This window comes from Manis javanica, chromosome 5, assembly GCF_040802235.1.
Source record: "Manis javanica isolate MJ-LG chromosome 5, MJ_LKY, whole genome shotgun sequence".
In the NCBI taxonomy this organism is placed as follows: Eukaryota; Metazoa; Chordata; class Mammalia; order Pholidota; family Manidae; genus Manis; species Manis javanica.
The window spans coordinates 30596851-30617611 of record NC_133160.1 but is presented as its reverse complement, the minus strand read 5'-3'; the positions used below and the strand labels follow the sequence as shown (position 1 = coordinate 30617611).

Sequence of the window (20761 nt, the reverse complement as noted above, 5' to 3'; positions counted from 1 at the left end):
AGAACTTTAGCCTGAGATCTACTCTTTTAAAAGTTTTTAAGTATTAACTCTGGGCACAGTGTTATACACTGGATCTCTAGAACTTACTCATTTTGCATAATAAACTTTGTACCTGCTGAATAGCAGCTGTCTACCCACAAGTCCCTGTCAACCACCATTCTATTCTCTTTTTAAATTTGACTATTTTAGATACCTCATATAAGAGGAATCATGCTGCATTTGTCCTTCTGTAACTGGCTTATTTCACTTAGTATAATGTTGTACATACTATTTTTTATAGTCTGTTTTCATATATAAAATGGGGTAAGCATTTTTCCATGTCAGTAAATAATTGTGTGCTATCTTTTTAATGGCTACATGGTATTCCTTTGCATAGAACACACTTTTTTACCATTCAATTCCCTAGTGTTGGATATTAGATTTTTCCTGATTTTTGGTCATATTAATAATGTTAACTACACAATTTTGTAAATAAATCTTTATGTTCTAATTATTGCCTTAAATTGCCTAGAAGTAGCATTTCCTTAGGCCAAGTATTAGAAGTGAATATGAATATTTATAACTTGGGATACATATAACCAAACTGCCTTCTCATTAGCAAATTAATTTTTCATTAGGAGTGTGTTTATCTCTTTCTCCACCACCTTAAAATATAAGGGTATTAAAAATAAGTGATACAGGTTTAAAAAATGGTACCTCATTTCAGTATACTTGTATTTGATTTTAAACAAGGATCAAACCTTTATTTTGCCATTTGTATTTGAGGGGAATTGAAGATTAAAAACTCATATGTTTTGCCCATTTTTATATCAAGGATTTTTTATTTTCTGTTTATTGATTTGTAAGAGTTCTTAAATTGTAAAGATATCAACATATCTTATGTATATATTTTGCCTTTTAATTTTGTTTGTGATTTTTTTCCATACAGAAATCCAAAAAATCTTATATCATAAAATCTGTCAGCCTTTGCCTCTTTTTCATCTTTAACGATATGCTAAGATAGATAGGAGTCCCCTACTCTAACGTATAATCATTTAGTGGCTTTATTTATTATTTTTTAGCCTTGGGTCTTCACTGTTTCTAGATTTAGTTACCAGTGAACCTATTGTCTTGGCATGTTGTATTGAAAATCCGCACTTGATCTTATGATTTGGAATGCCTCCCCTATCATGTATTTGTTGATTTGTGGGTTTTCTGTTGTCCAGTCTATTTATTTGTTTTTATACCTATGTTGAACTCTCCTGTTCATTACAGCTTTACGTGAGGGTTCCTATCTGATAGAGCACATTCTTATTTTTCCAGATATTTATGGTTATTCTTGCTTATTCTACTACAGGAATTTTAACAAGCCCTCTTTTTCCCCCTTTTGTGTATTAATTGGTTTTTATTGGATTTATATACATTATGTTTATAGGGAAATGAATATCCGCACAGTAGCTTTCTTTAGCTTTCTTCTCCAAGAATATCTGTCTGTTTCTCTGATTATTCAAATCCCTTTTATGGCCTTTTGTAATAGTTAATAGTTTTATTCTTAAGGGCCATGCACATTTTTTATTAAACTTATTAAATGTTTAATGCTGTTACTGCCATTTTAAGTAGGATTCCTTCATCCTCCTCCTTAAGGGTCAGCAGACTTTTCTGAAAGTATCTTAGGTTCTGGGGGCCAGATAGCTTCTGTCACATGTTCTGGTTGTTTACAATCCTTTGAAAACAAAAAACATCCTTGTTGGGCACCATATAAGATCACGTGGGGCCACAGTTTGCCAGCTTCTGATCTAGATGCTTATTGCTGTCATTTGGGAAATGTCTGAGTCAGTCACCTCCGAAGGTGCTTTGCTCCTGTGTTCTGTACCTAGTCACCTGTGTTTACACTCTCTCAGATTTTCATCTCTCTTGAAAGGTCTTTTCCTTTCGAACACTTCCCTCATTTTTCTCATCAGTTGAGTGATAGCAGTGATGTCGCCATCCTGGCATGTCCTTGACATGAATGTGTCTTGTATCAGATGTGTTCATTGTTGCTATCAATTTCCTTTCCCAATTTAATAAGAATACTAAATTAGAGTGACTGTCACATTATATCAAGTGTCTTTTTTTTTTAAACATCATTTCTTCTTCTTCTACAGTTTTTGAGGAGTCTTTAATGTAGGTGCCCGGTTTGGCACTGGGACCCAGGGACGCAGGCTGTGGACATTGCCTCTTGTTCTTCAGCTGGCTGGCTGGGCAGGCAGACGTTGTGTAGTATTATCACTGCACAGCTCCCAGACACTGCAATGAGCTGGTTATCAGAGGACATGCTAATGGAAAGGGGTGAGGTAGAGGGTGTTTATTTATTGTGGAGGGACTGAATGTGCAAAGAGCCTCAGAGCTAGAAGAGACCCGATACCTTCAGGATCGGAAAGACAGCAAGGTGGGGGCCAAGCTTTACTGGAGGCTTCACCGTGACCCTGCAGCACTCCTAAGGAACTTGGGTGCCATTCTGATGTGAATTAGGATGCCATCAAAAGGCATGATCGTTTCTGTAGCATGGTCATGCTGGCTGCATGATGGACAGGTGGTGGGCCCATTAAGGTGGAACAGGAGAATGAGACAAGATGCTGAGTGCTGGTGCAGAGTGGCCAGTGTGTACAGATTTGGGATCCCCTGGTCTGAGCAGGGTGGGCTTCCTCCAGAACCACTTGGTGAGCAGAGACTTGGTTTACACAGCAAGTCACCCCGTAATTGCTCAAGGAAGTTGGCTGTAGACTGAGCATTTAAAAGACAGTTTAATGTCTTGGTTGTGTAAGCATTGTTAGGGCTGGAATACTAGTTTAAATTTGAATCCTGCTCCACCGCTTACAGCCGTGTATCCTTTGGCAAGTTACTTCTCTGAAGCTCAGTTACCACTTTGGGAGTTAGTGTGCAAATCACATAATAGTTGGCTTACAAGAGAGAAATCATTTGTCAGGTATGTGATGAGAGGGCAGAGATGTTCTTGGAACACAGGGGCGCTTATGGAGGCCTTTGAGTCCCCACCTCTCCTTTTTCCCTTGTCATGAGGTCTGAGGCAAGATATCAATGGCCTTGCGTATTCTCTTCCGCAAGGAGTAGAAACAGGGGTGATGGTGGGCTCTGGGTGGGCAGACTTTCCCCCAGTGTCAGATTCCCAGGGAATTTTGCCTTCCCCCCATTTTTATAAACACAAATCCTAACACAGACCTTAAATTCCACCCCATTTCCCCTTTATCTTTTGCTTTGTTTGCTTCTGGGTCTTGGCATATACCCACACCCAAGTTCCGCCTGCAGGGAGGGAACACTGGCTCAGCGTAGCACAGTGTGTCGTTTCTGGCCTTGAGGCTGTCTTCATGCTCTTGAGTATGGCCTGGCACTCTGTCACTTTGGGACTTCCAAGGACGTATTTCTTTGTTCTCCCTTTCTTCTTCTTCCTCCCTCCATTTGTCTTACCCTCCAAAGGGTACCCCACTCCCTGCTCTGCTGCCTCCTGCCCCGAAGCTTCTCCCAGAGCCTGCAGCCCTGCCCTCTCTTTGGCTCTATCCTCTCTGATGCTGATGTGGTCTACATCTTCTGGATGCCCAAAGGGTGCTGCTGTAAGAGATGGGCAAAGCCAATACAGCTTGTGAGGGTCAGTGAAATGCCTGGTGGAGAAAAGTACAGAGTACTTGATGGGAGTGGCTTGTCAGGACAGAGCTGCGCCTGCTGCCCGCCTTTGTTCCTGGTGATGGGGGCAGTGGAGGGATGGCTGCTGCAATGGGTGTCCGAGTCTGAAACAAATACAAAGATAAGGTTAACCCAGGAGAATTAGATTTATTTATTTATTTGAGAATTAGATTTATTTTAAAGGTACTCTCCTGGTTCTTGCATTAATCTTGCCTCACTGGGCATTAACTACACTCTTGTCTAGCTGGGTCTGCTTTCTGCGTGTTTACCCCCCTCTGATGTTCACTGATACCTCTCCTCTCTTTGTGAGACCTGGGTGCTGAAGCTGGGGCCAACCTTCTTGTGTACAAGTGTCCAGGCGGTATTCTCAACTGTGTGTTAGTTTTTTAAGTTGGGGCCTTTCTTAGTCGCCAAATAGCTGTACTGTGGGGATTGCAGAGGGGTTCTTAAAATGTGTCTTATACTTTGTATTTCCAAGAAATCTCTACAGTGTTTCTAGAATCAGAAATAAACTAAACACTCTTATACATTATATCACCATCTTGGACTCCCAGGTTAGAGACCCTGGTACCTTTTGACAATTTCCCTGTCCCCATGCCCTCTACACAGGTGGGTACAAGTTTTTGTTTTTAATGACAATAGTATTTATTATCTTTCACAGTTTCTGCAGGTGAGAATTTCACACAGGGCATAGTGGGATGGACAGTCTTTATTCTGTGATGTCTGTGACCTCAGCTGGAAGGCATGAAGGCTGGGGACTGGAATCATCTGACAATTCATCCCCCATATATGTATATATTTTTTAAGTATCATTGATATACAATCTTATATTGGTTTCAGATATACAACACCATGGTTCATTTACCAATATTATCAAATCCTCACCCCCTCTAGTGCAGTCACTGTCCCTCAGTGTAGTAAGAGGTTACAGAATCATTAACTGTATTTTCTATGCTGTATTACAATCCCTGTGACTAGCCTATATTGTGATTGCTAATTATAGTGCCCCTTAATCCCCTTACTCCCCCACCCCCCACACTGTCTACAACCCCTTCCCCTTGGTAACCACTAGTCCCTTCTCAGTGTCCATGAGTCTGCTGCTATTTCATTCCTTCAGTTTTGCTTTGTTATACTCCACAAATGAGTGAATCATTTAGTATTTGTCTTTCTCCACCTGGCGTATTTCACTTAGATTAATACCCTCTAGCTCCATCCATGTTGTTGTAAATGGCAGGATTTCTTTTCTTTTTATGGCTGAATAATATTCCAGTGTGTATATGTACCACATCTTCTTTATCCATTCATCTATTGATGGGCACTTAGGTTGCTTCCATATCTTGGCTATTGTAAATAGTGCAGTGATAAACATAGGGGTGCTTTTGTCTTTTTGGATCAGGGATCTTGTTTTCAATGGGTAAATTACTTGGAGTGGAATTCCTGGGTCAAATGGTATTTCTATTTTTAGTTTTTTGAGGAACCTTCATATTGCTTTCCACAATGGTTGAACTAATTTACATTCCCACCAACAGTATAGGAGGGTTCCCCTTTCTCAGCATCCTTGCCAGCATTTGTTGTTCCGTGTCTTTTGGATGTTGGCCATCCTAACTTGTGTGAGGTGGTATCTCACGTAATTTGCATTTCCGTGATAGTTAGTGATGGGGAGCAAGTTTTCATGTGCCTGTTGGCCATTTGTATTTCTTCTTTGGAGAAGTGTCTAGTTCATGTCCTCTGCCCATTTTTTGATCTGGTTAGTTGTTTTTGGGGTGTTGAGGCTTATGAGTTCTTTATGTATTTTGGATGTTAACCCTTTATCAGAGGACTTGTTTACGAATATATTCTCCCATACTGAAGGATGCCTTTTTGTTCTGATGGTGTTCTTTGCTGTACAGAAGCCTTTTAGTTTGCTACAGTCCCGTTTCTTCATTTTTTATTTTGTTTGCCTTGCTTGGGATGTGTCCAGGAAAAAGTTGCTCATGTTTATATTCAAGAGATTTTTGCCTATGCTTTTTTCTAAGAAACATAAACTATGTTTAATGGTTTCATGACTTAAATTCAGTTCGTCGATCCATTTTGAGTTTACTTTTGGGTATGGAGTTAGACAATAATCCAGTTTCATTCTCTTACATGTAGTTGTCCAGTTTTGCCAACACCAGTTGTTGAAGAGGCTGTCTTTTCCCCATTGTTTATCCATGGCTCCTTTATCATATAATAATTGGTTGTATATGTGTTGGCTTATATCTGGGCTCTCTGTTCTGTTTCATTGATCTATGGGTCTGTTCTTGTGCCAGTACCAAATTGTTTTGATTACTGTGGCTTTATAGTAGAGCTCAAAGTTAGGGAGTGTAATCCCCCCAGCTTTATTCTTCCTTTTCAGGATTGCTTTGGCTATTCGGGGTCTTTTGTGGTTGCATATGAGTTTTAGAACTATTTATTCTAGTTCATTGAAGAATTCTGTTGGTATTTTGACAGGGTTTGCTTTGAATCTGTAAATTGCTTTGGGCAAGATGGCAATTTGACAATATTAATTCTTTCTATCCATGAGCATAGGATGAATCTCCTTTTGTTGGTGCCTTCTTTAATTTCTTTCATGAATGTCTTATAGTTTTTAGAGTAAAGGTCTTTTACCTCCTTGGTTAGGTTTATTCCTAGGTATTTTATTCTTTTTTATGCAATTATAAATGGACTTGTTTTCCTGATTTCTCTTTCTGCTAATTCATTGTTAGTATATAGGAATGCAACAGATTTCTGTGTGTTAATTTTGTATCCTGCAGCTTTGCTGAATTCAGTTATTCTAAGTCTTTTGGTGGAGTCTTTAGCATTTTCTATGTATAATATCATGTCATTTGCAGATAGTGAGAGTTTAACTTCTTCCTTAACCAATTTGGATGCCTTTTATCTGTTTGTGTGGTACAAGTTCTCTTTTGCTCTCTAGTTTCTCTCTTACCACCTTTCTGCCTTTCCTCTCACATTTCTGCCACCGTGCTGCCCCTTTTCTCCTATGCATAGACAGTCTAGGTTTCTGATCTTCCTGCCTCTACTAGATTTTTGGATTTTTAAAGCAATGTCCACAGTTTCCTCTCTGACTATAGGAAGTCCTCACGTTTATGTATTGGAGACTGTGTAGTGTAGGAGCCAAGGGCAGGTGATCTCAAGATGTGCCACTTTGGCATACAGATTATTTTGAGCTGAAAGCAATCAAGGCCCAAAAAATTCAGAAAGAAACTTTGACTTTCCCCCTAACTGCATAAAAAGAATTTAGACAGAGGACCTGCTGCAGGAAGAGAGCTCTAACCATAAATAACTACGTTTTAATGTGAACTGGGTGTGGTAGGGAGAAACTGAGCAAAGTCTGTTAAAATTCCTCTTTGTGTCCCATTGTTTCCGTATGGTCCAGCAAACATTTGTTTACCAAATATTTATTTCATATTCCTGTGAATTGCTTCCCTTTCCTTCTGAAGCCACAGATCTCTTGCCTTTTCTCCCTAGTTCAGGATGGCTTATATATCTCATTTTGCCTATCTTTAGAATCCCATGTCTATGGATCCCTGTGGGTAAGTAATTAAACTTAGTTTTTTTTCTCATGCTAATCTGTCCTATGTTAATTTGATTCTTGGACCAGCTAGAACTTCCAAGGGTAGAAGAAAATTTTCCTCCCTGACAGTAGTAAAGTAGGTCCTCATATCCCCTACAAATAGCAGAAGAGATAAGGAAAAATAATAACCCACTCATCCCTGTTATTGAAAAGGGAAAATGATTTAAAAAGTCACTAAACTGCAGTAAGTCATGGCCATAGAGTTATTCCGTTATGGGTATTGCTTCATCATGTGAAGCCCCAACTTTTTTTTTTAATGAGTTATCATTGATATATAATCTTATGAAGGTGTCACATGAGCAACATTGTGGTTACTACAATCACCCATATTATCAAGTCCCCCTGCACACCCCACTGCAGTCACTGTCTATCAGCATAGTAAGATGCTTTAGAATTACTACTTGTCTTCTCTGTGCTATACTGCCTTCCCCATGACCTCCCCCACTACATTATGTGTGCTCGTCTTAATGCCCTTCAATCCCCTTCTCCCTCCCTCTCCATCCACCCTCCCACCCCGCTTCCCTCTGGTAACTGCTAGTCCCTACTTGGTGTCAGTGAGTCTGTTGCTGTTTTGTTCCTTCAGTTTTGCTTTGTTGTTATACTCCACAAATGGATGAAATCATTTGTCTTTCTCTGCCTAACTTACTTTGCTGAGCATAATACCTTCCAGCGCCATCCATATTGTTGCAAATGGTAGGATTTGTTTTCTTCTTATGGCTGAATAATATTCCATTGTGTGTATGTACCACATCTTCTTTACCCATTCATCTACTGATGGACACTTAGGTTGCTTCCATGTCTTTGAAGCCCCCACTTTTTAAACTGGGATGTGCATCCCTTGGGAGGCATGGTCTTGTGCTATGGGTCCATGTGACACATTTGGGGTGCCGTTTTTGGAAGGAAGGAGAGATCTTTAAACCAGGGTCTCTCATCCTTGGTGCTGTTGACATTGGGACCAGATAATTCTTTGATTGGGACCTGTCCTGTGCACTGTAGGGTGCTGTTCTGTTCTGTTATTCACTATAGGATGTTTACCAGTTCCCCTAGTATCTGTGTATCCCTCCTCCAGCTGTGATGGCCAGACATGTCTCCAGATGTTGCCAGATGTCCATGGAGAGAAAATCCCTTGTGGTTGAAGCCAGTTATGGATATGTGCATAGGCAATTCAAACCAAACAAGCTCAGAAAAATCTGTGTGCACCTAGCTCTATTCCACTGAGATTACTTGATGTTCTGGCTGTTTTTTTTTTATTTTTCTTTTTTTGCCTTCTAAGTATTGAACTCTCAAATTTTGTATAATTGTTTCTCTTATGTGTTTACATTTCAGTTTTTTCCCCTAGGTCATCAGAGGCATTTGTTGAATAAAAGGTGTCCATAACAGAATTCCTTGAACAGGGAGTTTTCTACTTGTATTTCTAAACTTCCATTAGGTAGGTATCTTCTCACATTTGTAGGACAGCTTGCCTGGGTTATTCATTCCCAGTGGGAAATTAATTGCTGTTAAAATCTGACGTCATTCTCATCAGAGTGCTGTTGAACGTGCTCTGTCCCTTTCCACCACTGCCTGCTTGTGGTATTATTGCTTTTTTCATAAAAATGTAGGCATACCTAGGCACGTCTTGTTGTACATGTGCCAGCCCTTGATGGGATCCTTTGTCTCCTCTCATTTTTGAAGTCAGATTCTCCAAATGCTTGTTAATCTTTGGGTGGATCTCTTTTATTGTCCAAGTCATAATTTTCTTGTTTGAAACTGAGTTTTTAATTTTCTTCCTCACCGAAACTTGGCTGCATAGAATGGTTTTGACAATTTCCTGCTTTTGACTTTTGCTTTGATTTTCTCTTGAGGCGTGTTGGACTTTTTCTTACTAAATAATGTCAGATTCTCTGAGTGTTCCAGATCCATTTGGGGTCTAGCAGTGTTGACCTCCTTCCTCTCCTCTCTTACCTCTTGTCATATACTTGCCCTTCTTCTTTTTGTGGGGGTGGGGGGTAGGGAGGTGTTCTTTTAATTCATTTTGTCATTTGATTGGTATTGAATGGTTGGCCTGTGTTTTTTGTGTCTGGCTTTCTAGCCCATTTAAAGCTCATCTTGTCACCTTCCTGGAATTCTGTATGGCCATTTGATCCTTGGTTGGTTTTATCTCCTCTTTTTTATGCCTTTGAGTGGCTTCCCCTGCCTTTAATTGGGCACCTGTAGGGAATTCAGAATTTTAATATCCATCCAATCAGTAAATTGGCTATAACTGCACTGTTTGATATGGTTGCAATGAACCACAAGTAGCAATTTAGATTTAATCAAAATTAGATAGAATTAAAAATTCAGTTTGTGGTACTAGCCACATTTTAAATGCTTAGTAGCCTTGTGACTAGTGACAACTGGATTGGGCAAAGCAGATGTAGGAGATTTCCACCACTGCAGAGAGCTCTGTTGGACAGTGCAGGACTATGTGATACATACCATATGCATGTAAAAAAAATTGCTGTGCTGTCTTTCCTCCCTAGTATTCTGATATCTTTGATGTTTGGGTTTAGTGGTCCCTCTCTCCAGGGAGCGAGTCAGAATCTGAGTGACTGTAAAGGAAGACTGGTGAAGACTTGAAAGGTGTAATTAAGTGATGTGTTTTTTTGATGTTTGGTTATAACTTGTACTCTGACTCTTCTGTGCAGGAAACGTGAAACTGTGTTCTGTGCTGTTTGTGTGCTTGAGCTGATTTGCTGCTTTCTCCTTTTCTAGGTGCTAAGAGATGGCACTTGTGGGGCTCATCTCTGCCTGAGGATCGTGCTCCAGGCACTGGAAGAGCCACCTTGGGTCCGGGGCTTCTCGCTTGAACAAGTCTTCCCTTCCAGCCACGCCAGTCCAACGGCCAAACTACTCCCTTCCTCGTAGTGATGGGTATTGGTAAGAACACTACGTCCAAGTCCATGGAGGCTGGAAGTTCCACCGAAGGCAAATACGAAGATGAAGCGAAGCATCCTGGTTTCTTTACTCTTCCGGTAAGAGTAAAGAATTCTCTGACTTCTTTCTTCTTGACTCATTCTCAGTAGTGTCCCTATTGATGCAACATAGGGTTGACTCTAATACTCCTGTTTTCAGTGAAGGCTAAGGCAGTTGGAAACCAAATGCTTTTCACATGACATAGCCTCTGGGAACCCTTTTGGCTGACCCTGATTTTGGATCTGCTTTCTGCCTGGAGTCACCTGATGGGATTAACTCCAGGAAGGAAGCAGCATTGCTACGAACAGACACTGTAGAGCTGGCCCAGTGTCTATTGTGTACTGGAGGATGGTGAGAGCTTACTTTTATCTCCAGAAATATGTCTTATGAAATAACCTGAAACTCAGCTTCAGATTTGTGTTGCAAGGTGGGAGAATGAATGAAGGAATGACTTGTCATTTGGAATCCAGATGTCCATGGTATTAGGGCAGCAGCATCCAAAACAGAGGTAGTTTTACCTGGACAAATGGTATCAGTCAGATAAGGCTGATGATACATTCATTATATTCAATGCTTATATTTTTTCCAGGTGTAGGATTATGACCTGATGGGTATAAAGTTGACTGAACTGTTGGTTTAAAAAAGAAAAAAAGCTCTTTAGAGAGAACTTGCCTCAAGGTATTTTTCTCTTATTACTGGAAATGAGGTTTGTCTTGCCAGTGGGTTTCAGCCCTGTGCAAGTTCACTGTGGATTCACTTGACCAAAGAAATGACAGTAGAACGTCCTTGGGGTGAAAAAGTTATACCCAACTTTATTCCTGCAGTGGTAGGTCAATCACTAGAATCCCATCCTCTCAGAGTGAGTCTGCATGCAGCAAGCCGGTCTCTGCCTCTGAGTCTCTCTGCCCCCGCGGCCCTCTCAGTCTCTGTTCTCAGTGCTGCCACCACTCCAGTCTTGTCTCTGCTCTCCTGCAGCCTTGCAGCAGTGCCACCATGTTGCCCAGAGCACTGGGCGGAGCTCTTTATATAGAGTCAATAACAACGTATTGCCCACATGTGTGTAGTGAACTAGCCTACCAGGGCCAGGTGAGAATCCTGGCCACAGGAACCTTCACTTTATCCACAGGTTAATGGCAAGAATACCATTCTAGGATTCCTTAAAACCTGGTTCTGGAATTCGCCTTACTGCATCATTACTCAGTAAGAAAGATGTGACCACAGCATCTTTAAGTACATTGGTTGGCCTGACCAAAAAATTTTGATTTTTACCCTATTCGCAGAGATGTTGCGCTGATTTTACAACAGGCATTACTGTTTTCTTTCTTCCTGTAAAGTGACATCTTGAATCTGGCCTCTGTGTTGTATTAAAAACTTTAGGTCAACACAGGTTTTGTAGAGAAAGAGACAAGTCACTTTCAAGTTTAATGAGGTCATCTTTGAAAAGTGAAAGGAACGTTTCATGTATAGGTATTGAGTGGTCTCTGCTGCTGCGTTTTTTTGCCTCAGAGCCCAGCAGACCACTCACCCTCACCCATCTCCACTTGAGAGATGAACTTGAGCCCACCCTCGCCACCCACCTGCCTTGTCAGTGTCATGATGGCCGAGAGTTTTAGGTTTCTTATATTCACATCCCAGTTGGGATATTTTACAGCTAGCAGTGACACTCGCCAGCATATGTGATCAGGTTTCATATTTGCTGCTGTTCCTGAATTCCTCTCCCTTCTCAGTTCACTTTTCTTTTCAGATACACTGAGGGCACAGGAACAGTCACTGCCCTGTCTTTGTGCATCTGAGTATAACTGTATTTTTGTTCTCCACTTTGGGTGACCTTATATTAATTACACACTAGAGCCTTCCAGCCCATTGCTATTTCTCTTTAACTGCTTCCTCATGATTAGGATATCTTTTCTAGTGCTACCTTCTGGATGACTCCCCAGGGTTATTTTCCAATTTGCTAATTCTTTGTGCATAGTCATGTGTTCATGTTGAGTTTTTATTGCAGTGATAGTTCTCCAAAAATTTCTATTTGGTTCATTTCTGCCTATTTTTGGTTCTTAAGTTTTATATGTATGTGTTTGTTTTAAAGTGTTTCTTCATTTATATCATTGAGGATCTAAATGTACTTATTTTAAAGTATTTCTGTGGTCTATTTTCATCTGGTGTGAAATCCTCTTCTGACTGTTCCTTTTGAGATTTTCTCTCCCCACCACTCCTGCCTTTCTGGGGTTTTGCATTTTCTTTTGCTGGATCCAGACCGACAGTGGGTCTCACAGTGGAGGCCTTGCTTTCCCCCTGAGTGGTGCAGCCTGTGATGTGAAGGAGTGGGGAGACCGGCTGGCCCCTGGCTTCCTGCGCTGACCCTGATTCTGGTCCCTCCTTCCTTGGGTGGGGGAGTCTCTGCTTCTCCTCTGGAGCCTAGAGCTGCCTGACTGAGGTATCCCAGGCCAGGGCCTCCTGGGCCTCAATGTCAGCCTACTCATTGCTTTATGTTTCTCACATCTGGAAAGGTTTGTCTGTTTTTATGCTTGCCTATTTTGCGGTTTTTCCCTCTGTCATTATTTTTTAGGGGTGGGGTTGGGAAGGAGTGTTTCTCAAAGCATTGATTTCCAGATCCGTCTTTATCAGGAGTCCCTGCAAGTATGTGGGAGCTGAGAATGTGGATATAATACGTAGTTGTACAGAAATACAATGTGAATATAAAGTTAATTTAACACAAGTAGTTTCATGAGGGAAGTTCTAGAATTTTTACCCCACTCTGAGGCTATAAAGGTAAGCATTACCTTTATAATGAGATAAGAGAAAGCTGAAGTAATGAGGGGATGAGAAAGGGGGGTAGTAGAATGGGATTGAGCTGCTGGGAAAATGCCAGGGGAGAGGCTCTAAGGGGCCAGCACATGAACCATAGGATGACTTGAAATTGGGTTGCCAAGAAGTATGTGTGTCCACCTGAGCTCTTTCAGAGCTTCTGAGAAAGTGAAAGATGAAATAAAAGAAGGAAAACAGATGAAAACAAAAGCCTATGTAAGGATGTTTATGAAGGAATAGTTGATGTGTTGGAATTTGGGGCTATAGAAAGAGGCTTGTTAGAAAATATTTTGTAATACAATGAAAATAGGGACAGTATATTTAATCACTAGTGAAATTGTCACCTATGAGATAGAATGTAAACTAGTTCAACCATTGTGGAAAGCAATAATGGAGGTTCCTCAGAAAACTAAAAATAGAAAATACCATTTGACCCGGGAATTCCACTCCTTGGAATTTACCCAAAGAAAACAACTTCTCATATTCAAAAAGACATGTGCACCCCTATGTTTATCGCAGCACTATCTACAATAGCCAAGATATGGAAGCAGCCTAAGTGTCCATCAGTAGATGATTGGATAAAGAAGAGGTGGTACATATACACAATGGAATACTATTCAGCCGTAAGAAAGAAACAAATCCTACCATTTACAACAACATGGATGGAGCTAAAGGGTATTATGCTCAGTGAAATAAGCCAGGCAGAGAAAAATACCAAATGATTTCCCTCATTTGTGGAATATAACAATGAAGCAAAGCTGAAGGAACAAAAGAGCAACAGACTCACAGACTCCAGGAAGGGACTAGCAGTGGGGGAGGGATAAGGGAATTGTGAGGTACCATGTTTGGTGCACATGGTGTGTGTGGGGTCACAGGGAAGACAGTGTCACTCAGAGAAGACAAATAGGGACTCTGGCATCTTACTACTCTGATGGACAGTGACTACAATGGGGTATGTGGGGGCGGGACTTGATAATAGGGGTAATGTAATAACCACGTTGTTTTTCTTATGAAACCGTCATAAGAGTGTATATCAAAGATACCCTAATAAATATATAATAATAAGATAGAAGGACATTTTGAATGATTTGCTTGTTGACAGGACAAGGGTAGGGGCTAGGTTTTCCACCACCTGACTGGTGGGATTATTTTGGTTGCTGCATCTCTGCTCTTAGGTCATCTATAGGTGTCTCCCTGTTTTGTTCAGCCCACAAGATCTAGATGCTAATTTCATAGAATCTGACAGCCTTAGACCTGAATGTGGCTCTGTGGGAAGGTGAAGGGCAGTGTCTCGTTCACACTGTATGTTAATTAAAATTTGTATCAGTTGAATCACATAAGGTTCTTGTTCCCAAGAAATTCACAGCCAGGTGAGCAAGGTGGGAGCTGCACACAAGCATTGTTTAATGACAGGCAGGCTGTATGTGATCTTCGGAGTTCAGCAGGTGTTCTTGGGGATGGTTTTCAAAAGAAAGAGTTGGGATTTAACTGCTGTCATTGATATTCCCTTGGTAGCAGAGGAACAAATGAGACTCAGTCTCTTATTTCCTCCAGCTGCTTTCCATGTGAGCATCTGGCCAACTTGGTGGTTCTGGTTGTGTTTTCATTTTTGTTTTGTGTTTCTTTTCCTTCTAACATGGTCCCTTGGTGCTTTGAGAAATGGTATTTTGGACTATAGGGTAGTACTCCTAACAGATACCTTGGGCAGTTGTACCTCTTGGTGATTCTTTTTTGCTGACTTTAAAACATGTCTCTATGAACACATGATCCACTGGAGAAGGAGGCGTGGGGCAGGGCAGGAGGAGCGGAGGGGAGAGGACACCTGGCGGTGCTGCGCCCTGGAAGCAGTGGCAGCTGAGGAGGGCCTTGAACTGAAAGGAGGCAGCGTTGGAACGTGTGCAAATTGAGGAAAGGGACCACCATGCAGAGGGTGCGATCAGCCTGAGCCAAGTCAGGGCAGGCGGGAAAGTAGTAGGGCTGGTCACTTTGGAATAGGCCAGCTGAGAGTCTTGCTTCTGGTTGGTTCTTGAAGGATTGGCTAAGTGTAACTCTGGGGGGAAAGTAAGTTCCCGGCCCAGGGCAAATTACGTTTAAAGCCAAAATCAGTTAAAGGGAGAAATAAAGTGGAAGAAACCCACTATTGCCTACAAGCAGTTGTCCGCTTCTGCTTGCCCGTGTCTCTCCCATCCCGGCTGGAAAAAGAGACCCCAGCAAACCTCTCTGGTCCAGATATACTTCCCCACCCTTGTCATCACCTATTGATATGGAGATGGACTACTTCTCTCTACCCCTTGACAACACCTATTGATTTGGAGATGCGCTAAGGCCAGACAAGAGATTCTGGAAATATTGGAATCTTATCCACAGAAGTCTGGATGTTTCTAGTCTATCAGTAAAGAGCTCTCCAAGAGTTTTAGCCCATAGGAATAGTCCTATAGGTTGTACTTTACAAATATTGAAGAACCATCTGGGAATACTGTAGAGAGCAGACTGGAGGAGGGCACAAAAAGAAGAAAGAAAAGCGTCAGTTGGCTGCTGTAACATACGCCCTAGCCCGGGGGGCTTAAGCAACAGACATCTATCTATTTCTCTCAGTTGAGGAGGCAGGAAGTCTGCTGAGGGTACAGCAGATTTGGTTCTTGGTTAAGGCCCCCTCTCCTGGCTTGCATGTGGGTGCCTTCTCACGTGGTTGAGAAAAATAGGCTCTTGATGTCTCTTTTTCTCATCTTTTCAGGGCACTAATCCCATCCTTTGGGCTCTGCCTTGATGCTCTCATTTAAATCTAATCACTCCCCAAAGGTCCCACCTCCTAACACCATCACATTGGGAGTTAAGCCTTCTGTGTATGGTTTTGAGGGTATAAAATGTTTAACCCATAGCAGGCATCTGTTGTAAGTCATTTAGCAATTATTTATTCAACACATGCTGTATAAACCCATGTCTATGCGTAACACTTCATAACTTAGCTCTCTGCCCTCAAGTGGTAAGAGAGCCAGAGCAGAGTGGGCACACAGTAGGTGAGCTGGTGAGCTGCAGTGGGGATTCCCAGAGGGGCAGCAGAGCCCGCTGGAAGATGCCTGGACTCTTTTTGGAAGGACTGTTTGGGTGTTGCAGGCTAAGACGGAGAGTTTGGGAGTTTGGACCAAGGCCTGAACTCAGGTGGGACCCTGAGAATGAAGGTGGGGCTGATAGCAGAGGAGATTCTGAAGGCCTTTCAGTACTGAGAAGGGAAATTAAGGATGACATTAAGATTTTTTTATATAGCAACCTGGTTAGGTGATGTTACCTTTTATAGAAAATATGAAGTCCAGGGAACCTAGGTTTGGCAGGTGGGGAGGATGGAAGGTGATGGATTTCATTTGAGGTTGTGGATTTGAAATGCTGGTGGAACGCATAGACCCTGCAGGCTCTGGGTGTGGGGGACCTGGGCCCAGAGAGAGAGCAGGGGTGCTACCAGGATGTGGCACTCAGGTGGGAGAGGATGGGCTGGCAGGGAGAGAGCTGGTGGAAGAAGGGAGGAGGGCCAAAGGCCCCACTCTTGGTGATGCCCACACATGGGTGACTGAGCATTGAGACCAGCAGGTCACTGCCTTCCAGAGCCTTCCTTCATCTTAGCTTTTCAAAAATGTAACCATTGAGGAGGAACCATTTGGGCAGCTCTGCATTTCTCTCTTTCTCCCATCTGTGCTGTGCAGTGTGATAGCTCCCAGCCACACGGGGCTGTTTACATCACAGTTAGTTATGATAAAAACCTCAGATTCAGTTCCTCAGTCTCACTAGTCAATCTCATGCGTGATAGCCACGTGAGGCTAGTGGTTAACCCATCTCTTTATTTGCTGGTCAGGGCCTTGCTAGACTCAATGCAGGCCCCTATTACCGTGAGTCAGTAGGTGCGCTTCGGGCTATTAAGGTGTTAGAGACAGGTGTGCTGGCGTGCAGGGAGGTGGGATGGTGGGAACCAGAGCTCACTGGTGCTTAGAACCAGGGGTGTGGGGGGCTGCTGGAGGGGATTGCTGAGGGCATGGGTGTTGAGCTCATCATTAGAGCTTCTCTTCAGCATTTTGTGTTAGGTAAGCGCTTCCTCAAATGTTACAAGTGTTGTGTTTTAAAACACTTATATGGCAGGGAATCAGAGTTCCTCTAAACAGAATAAAACAAAGGCCCTTGACAATAATTTAAAAAGGAAAAGAATAAATCCATACATAGAGGAAAAGTAATAATAGGTCACAGTAAGAACAAGAGACATACAGAGTCCCCAGGATTCATGGAAATTAGATTGTGTGACTAGAGTTGATGTTAAATAGAAACATAGCAAAAGATCTCCTTATCCCACAGGAATCTTGATGGGTAAATTTGTGTGCTTTTAAAAGTAGCTGGGTAATGTCTAATAGGGGTGAGTGCTACAGGGCAATACATTAGAACCAGAAGAACACAGCAAAAAGCCTTGAACTATCTGTCACACCATCAGAATGCTGGCCGGGAAGTGCAACCAGGAACAGGCTGGGTGTCTGCTGTCAGATCTCCAGTGTTGGCAGCTCTCAGATCATGTGAACCTGTGGGGGTCCGGGGCAACCTGGTTAATAGTCTAAACTTCTGTGGGCAAAGGCCCATCTGTAATACAGCCTGTTGTTTCAGTGCGAAGGAACATCCTTTGTTCCACTGCTGAGTTCAGAGCTGGGAAGGCATTTAAGATTCCTTGAATTTTTTGTTTCATTCTGCTGTTTGTAACAGCCTCTTTGAGACTGTTTGGTTCTCCTCTCTTGGGTGCCGTCCATTCAGTCTGGGTAATAAATACTCTTGAGATATTAGGGGTATGGACTGAGCAGTAGCTTCATTAGGTTCTCCTGGAAGAGAAGGGGTCTTGGCAGATGTGGAGAAGGGCAGGTGAAAAAATGGCAAGTTTGATGCCTCTAGGCCCTTGACTCTGTGATGGCAGATTTGAACGCACTCATTCTGAGCATTGAATAGAAGGCATGAGATGTTTTGGTGCAAATAGTTCTATTTAAAAAAGCAAACATGGAAGAGCCTAGAATATGTCCTTGTTCTTACAACTTTAATACCAGGTGGCATGGAGTCCCTTCTTGTACATTCCTAAATAGAGGTTTCAGAGTTGCTATATCTTAAAATCAAGTCTCAGTTGGATGGTAATAATAGTTGTCTTGGAAAATTTCTCTTTCTGTCGGAATAATTAGATCTTGGGATCTACCATATAGATCTAAGAGTGGTTTGAGGATGGAGAGGCAGTGTTTCTTGGAGTCTCCAGAGAATTGGTGTAATTATCCTCTTTTTGTTTGAAGTCTGCTACATCATGGTCATGATTTAGGGAAGGATGCTCTTAATAGCTGACACATTAAACAGCCAAGATGAGCAGCCTTTTTTTGTTTAGCATGTATTAAGTTGGAAAGATTTCTTTAGAAAAGAAATATACCGGTATTTGATTTGAGATAAAAACACAAGAAGGGGGATGCAAAGGAAGATTCTTATGCATGGTAAGAGATTCTTTTTCTCACCTCTTCTTTCTAAAGTTCTTAAGGTTTTTCTGCTCTAGTTTTGAGGTTTCGGCTAGTTTTTAATATTGCAGTTTGCTTTTGATTGGATAGACTTTTGGTAGCTTTAAATGAAATTAGACTTTTTAGTAATAAAAAAATGCCCACCTAATAGCTGGGGCATGCAAAATTTGTTAGAAACAGTCATAGAACTACCATTGCTGCACTCCCTTAGTAGCGCAGGTTTACACAACTGATCAGCATTCTGGCCAATTTTGTCTTCCCCTTGTGCGAGGCCAGATCCATAGAATTTGGGCCTTAAAGAATGTCTCGTCTGCTGCTCTTACTCAGTGCTTGCTTTTTGCTCTAATACCAGCCATGACGGGAATACAACAGATAGTTGCCCAAGCTCCCTGTCTTTCCTGCCCCGTCAGGCCCACCAGCAAGCACCATTCCTGCTGCCTCGGCTTCCTTTGGGTCCTCATGTCATTTCTTGCCTGAATCATTGCGACAGCCTCCATCTGGGCTTCCAGACTTGTTCCTTCTCAGCCCCTGATTGTCATTCCTGCCTGTGTCTTTTGTATTCCTAGGCTATTTAGGATTTTGTTTTCTTGGAGATGTTCACACCTACTGAACCCCTTACGTCTAAATTCTCCATTCCCTCCTAACCTGTGCTCATCTATCTAGGTAGGCAGGCTTCGAGCTTTCATAATTAGTGGTAAGATATTTCAGCTTGATTTCTTTACCATAATCTAAGCCTATAATCTGTTGATGAAAAAGCTAATTCCTGGTTAGGATTTGATGGAAGTGCTTCAGGAGGAAGATGGGCCATGGGATGCTGATGGCAGTGATCATCTGGTTGCTTCTTCTGTCCCCTTTCACTGTACATATTTTAAAGCATCCAGACTTCTCCCCAGGCTTCATGTGGTCCGAGTGTGTTGTTGGAGTGAATGGAAATAGCAAGAAAACTGATCTCTTTTTTATGGTTTACATGTTGGTTTTCTGTCACTTCATTATTTGAATAACTTCATTTACAAAAGAAATATGTTCACTCTGGAAGTTTTAGAAAAGTATATAATTAAGTAATGAGGGGGAAAACAAATTATGTAGAATTCTATCAGCCAGAAAAATAACATGCTAGTATTTTGGTGTATTAAAACACGTATTTGGGGGTTCTTTTACAAAGTTCTGAGACATACTGGCAAAAGATCTGCTTTATAAAGCCCTTTAATTTCATGTTATATCGTGGCATATCAGTGCCATTGAAAGCATAACTTGTAATTGAGACATAGTAGCAAATTGTGGCTCTAACTTTTCCACTTTCATTGGAACCATGGGAATTCTTTGCTATAATAAATTATAGCCTAGTTTATGTTAACCTTACTGCAGTAGTTTACACTCTCAGCAGCTCTGTGTAAGACCCCCTGCCCTGTGCCAATAATATTATTGGGTTTAAAAATCCCTATATCGATAAGTGAATGACTAGCATTTGATCACCTTAGTTTTGAATTTTAGTGAAGTGGAACACTTTCTCCCGATGTTCCTTGGCCATTTATGAACGTGAATGTCTATCTTCCCCCACCATCTGCCTCCTCTCTGTCGAGCTGCTCTGATGATCAGAATGACCACAGAACTGTTAGAAGTCATAGTTGCAGAGACTCCCAGGCTCAGACAGCAGTTTGAGGAAACTGGTGGGGGGGATCGGTAGCATTGCTGGCCAGAGCTGTGTCCACCGCACCCAGTGCCACAGACAGCCTCCTTGTTTGCATCTGGGATGGAAATGAGATCATACACATGCACATCAGATCCTGTGCACAGTAGGCAATTAATAAATGTTTGTCCCACTTCCTTCCTTCACCTCCACTGTGTGCCTTAAACCAGATCGGCAATGCAGACAAGTGGTAGGGGATCTGAAAGGGGCTAGTGCCATTGACCATCATGCAGATGTAGCTGGCTTCAGAAAGCAGTCCTGCCTGACTGCTCTGCTAAGATTCTTCAAGGGCCTAAACAAGTGTGTGAGCCAGGGAAGGTAGGGATACCCTCCAGAGAGTGATATTTTTAAAACCTCAGCCAGGCTCATGGAGAGAAGAGCTTAAGGTCTGGGGTAAGGTCTGCATTGCACATGTGACTTAGACCCCAAGGGAATTACTTAAGCTCCCTAGACATCAGTTTCTTCATCTGTAAAATGGGAATAAAAACTAGCATCTGTCTCATGGTCATTACAGGGATTAAATGAAGAAGTATATATAAATTTACCAACAGAACTTGATGCATGTTAAATGTGCAAAAA

At 42.0% G+C, this 20761-nt stretch overlaps 1 protein-coding gene across 6 annotated transcripts in view; it reads left to right on the top strand.

Moving 5' to 3' along the window:
* Positions 1 to 20761, top strand: part of SLC23A2 (solute carrier family 23 member 2) — a 143141-nt gene that overhangs the window by 41658 nt on the left and 80722 nt on the right. For 5 of the 6 annotated variants that reach the window (XM_037017375.2, XM_037017374.2, XM_037017380.2 and 2 more), the window contains one exon: positions 9980 to 10239. In XM_037017375.2, the coding sequence (XP_036873270.1) occupies positions 10135 to 10239 (105 nt within the window). In that variant the 5' untranslated portion in view covers positions 9980 to 10134. Of the gene's footprint in view, positions 1 to 8585; positions 8676 to 9979; positions 10240 to 20761 lie in introns of all 6 variants that reach the window. The other variant, XM_037017377.2, reaches the window with a different exon arrangement.